This window comes from Rhagoletis pomonella, unplaced genomic scaffold (genome assembly GCF_013731165.1).
Source record: "Rhagoletis pomonella isolate Grant_MI unplaced genomic scaffold, Rhpom_1.0 Rhpom_scaffold_00003, whole genome shotgun sequence".
Taxonomy (NCBI): domain Eukaryota; kingdom Metazoa; phylum Arthropoda; class Insecta; order Diptera; family Tephritidae; genus Rhagoletis; species Rhagoletis pomonella.
In genome coordinates this window covers 37,506,040-37,507,184 of record NW_023458557.1, presented here as the reverse complement: position 1 = coordinate 37,507,184, position 1,145 = coordinate 37,506,040, and the positions used below count along the sequence as shown (strand labels likewise).

Genomic DNA, 1,145 nt, shown 5'->3' with positions numbered 1-1,145 from the left:
GAATAGCGGTCCGAGATCGGCGCAACCATTGTATTCTCTCAATCGTGGAATTTTCCCAACTGTGTGGGAGCCATAGACGGCAAACACATACGAATAAAATCACCTAATAACAGTGGGTCCTTGTTTTTTAACTATAAGGAGTATTATTCGATGGTTTTGTTGGCGATTGTCGATGCAGATTGCAAATTTGTGGCAGTAGATGTTGAGTCATATGGCGGGGAGGGGGATGCAGGTAACTTTAAATACACTGAGTTATTGTGGAAAAGTTTTTGTCACAAACTATTCTTGGCAGGAATTTATTTAAAAAGCAACATTGGTCACAGAAAACAAAATAATGAATTCAAATTCCCAGCAACTCGCCCTCTTCCTGAAGCCACAGAAGCTGAGCCTTATGTGTTTGACGGAGATGAAGCTTTTGCATTGCACGAACGTTTGATGAAACCATATCCTAGAAGGCTATCACTATCTGACAAATCTAAAGCTGTATTATCGTCTTTCTCGAGCACGGAGACCCACGGAAAATGCTTTTGGAATATTGTGTGCATATTTCCGAATATTTTTCCAGCCTATCGCAACCGCACCAGAAGTTACCGACAACCTCATCACTAGTGCATGTATATTGCATAACATTGTACGAGATGCCAATATTCCCCTTCCAACGCAAATTACAGTGATATACTACCTCTAGCAGAAAACAATTTAGTACCACTGTCTCAAAATAATACCCGAGGATACGCGAAGAATTTAAAGAGTATTTCAATAGTATTGGCGCGGTGGAATGGCAGGACCATTATTGTGTAAATAATTGAACTTATTTTATAAATCTAACACTTGGTTACTTTATAGTTGTCCCCGAAATAATAGGAATGTTATAATTTGACCAGGTTTGACTATTTTCCTGTTTGTTTAATGTTTATTATTTTTTTATAAAAGTCTAGCTGGTAGTACAACAAACACCATACAAATTAACATTTCAAACTTTGTAGAAAAATTATAAAAATCATGCAAAATTTCACCAAAATTTCAAACTTTGTAATAAGGTTTGTAATCAAAGTATCGCATTGTGGTCAAAGTATCGCACTCCTACTATTTCGTGGACAACTGTACGTATAAATGTACAAACATAAATTGTTGAATTTTTGTGT

General features: G+C 36.5%; 1 protein-coding gene across 1 annotated transcript; it reads left to right on the top strand.

The window, feature by feature from the left end:
* Positions 1–44: 44 nt before the first annotated feature.
* Positions 45–934, top strand: LOC118736560 (the record flags this gene model as incomplete). The annotated part of the gene is given in 2 exon segments (XM_036466618.1): positions 45–232; positions 293–934. Coding segments are annotated over 2 exon segments (505 nt in total), but the record flags the coding sequence as incomplete, so codon positions are not given.
* Between the last annotated feature and the right edge of the window lie 211 nt (positions 935–1,145).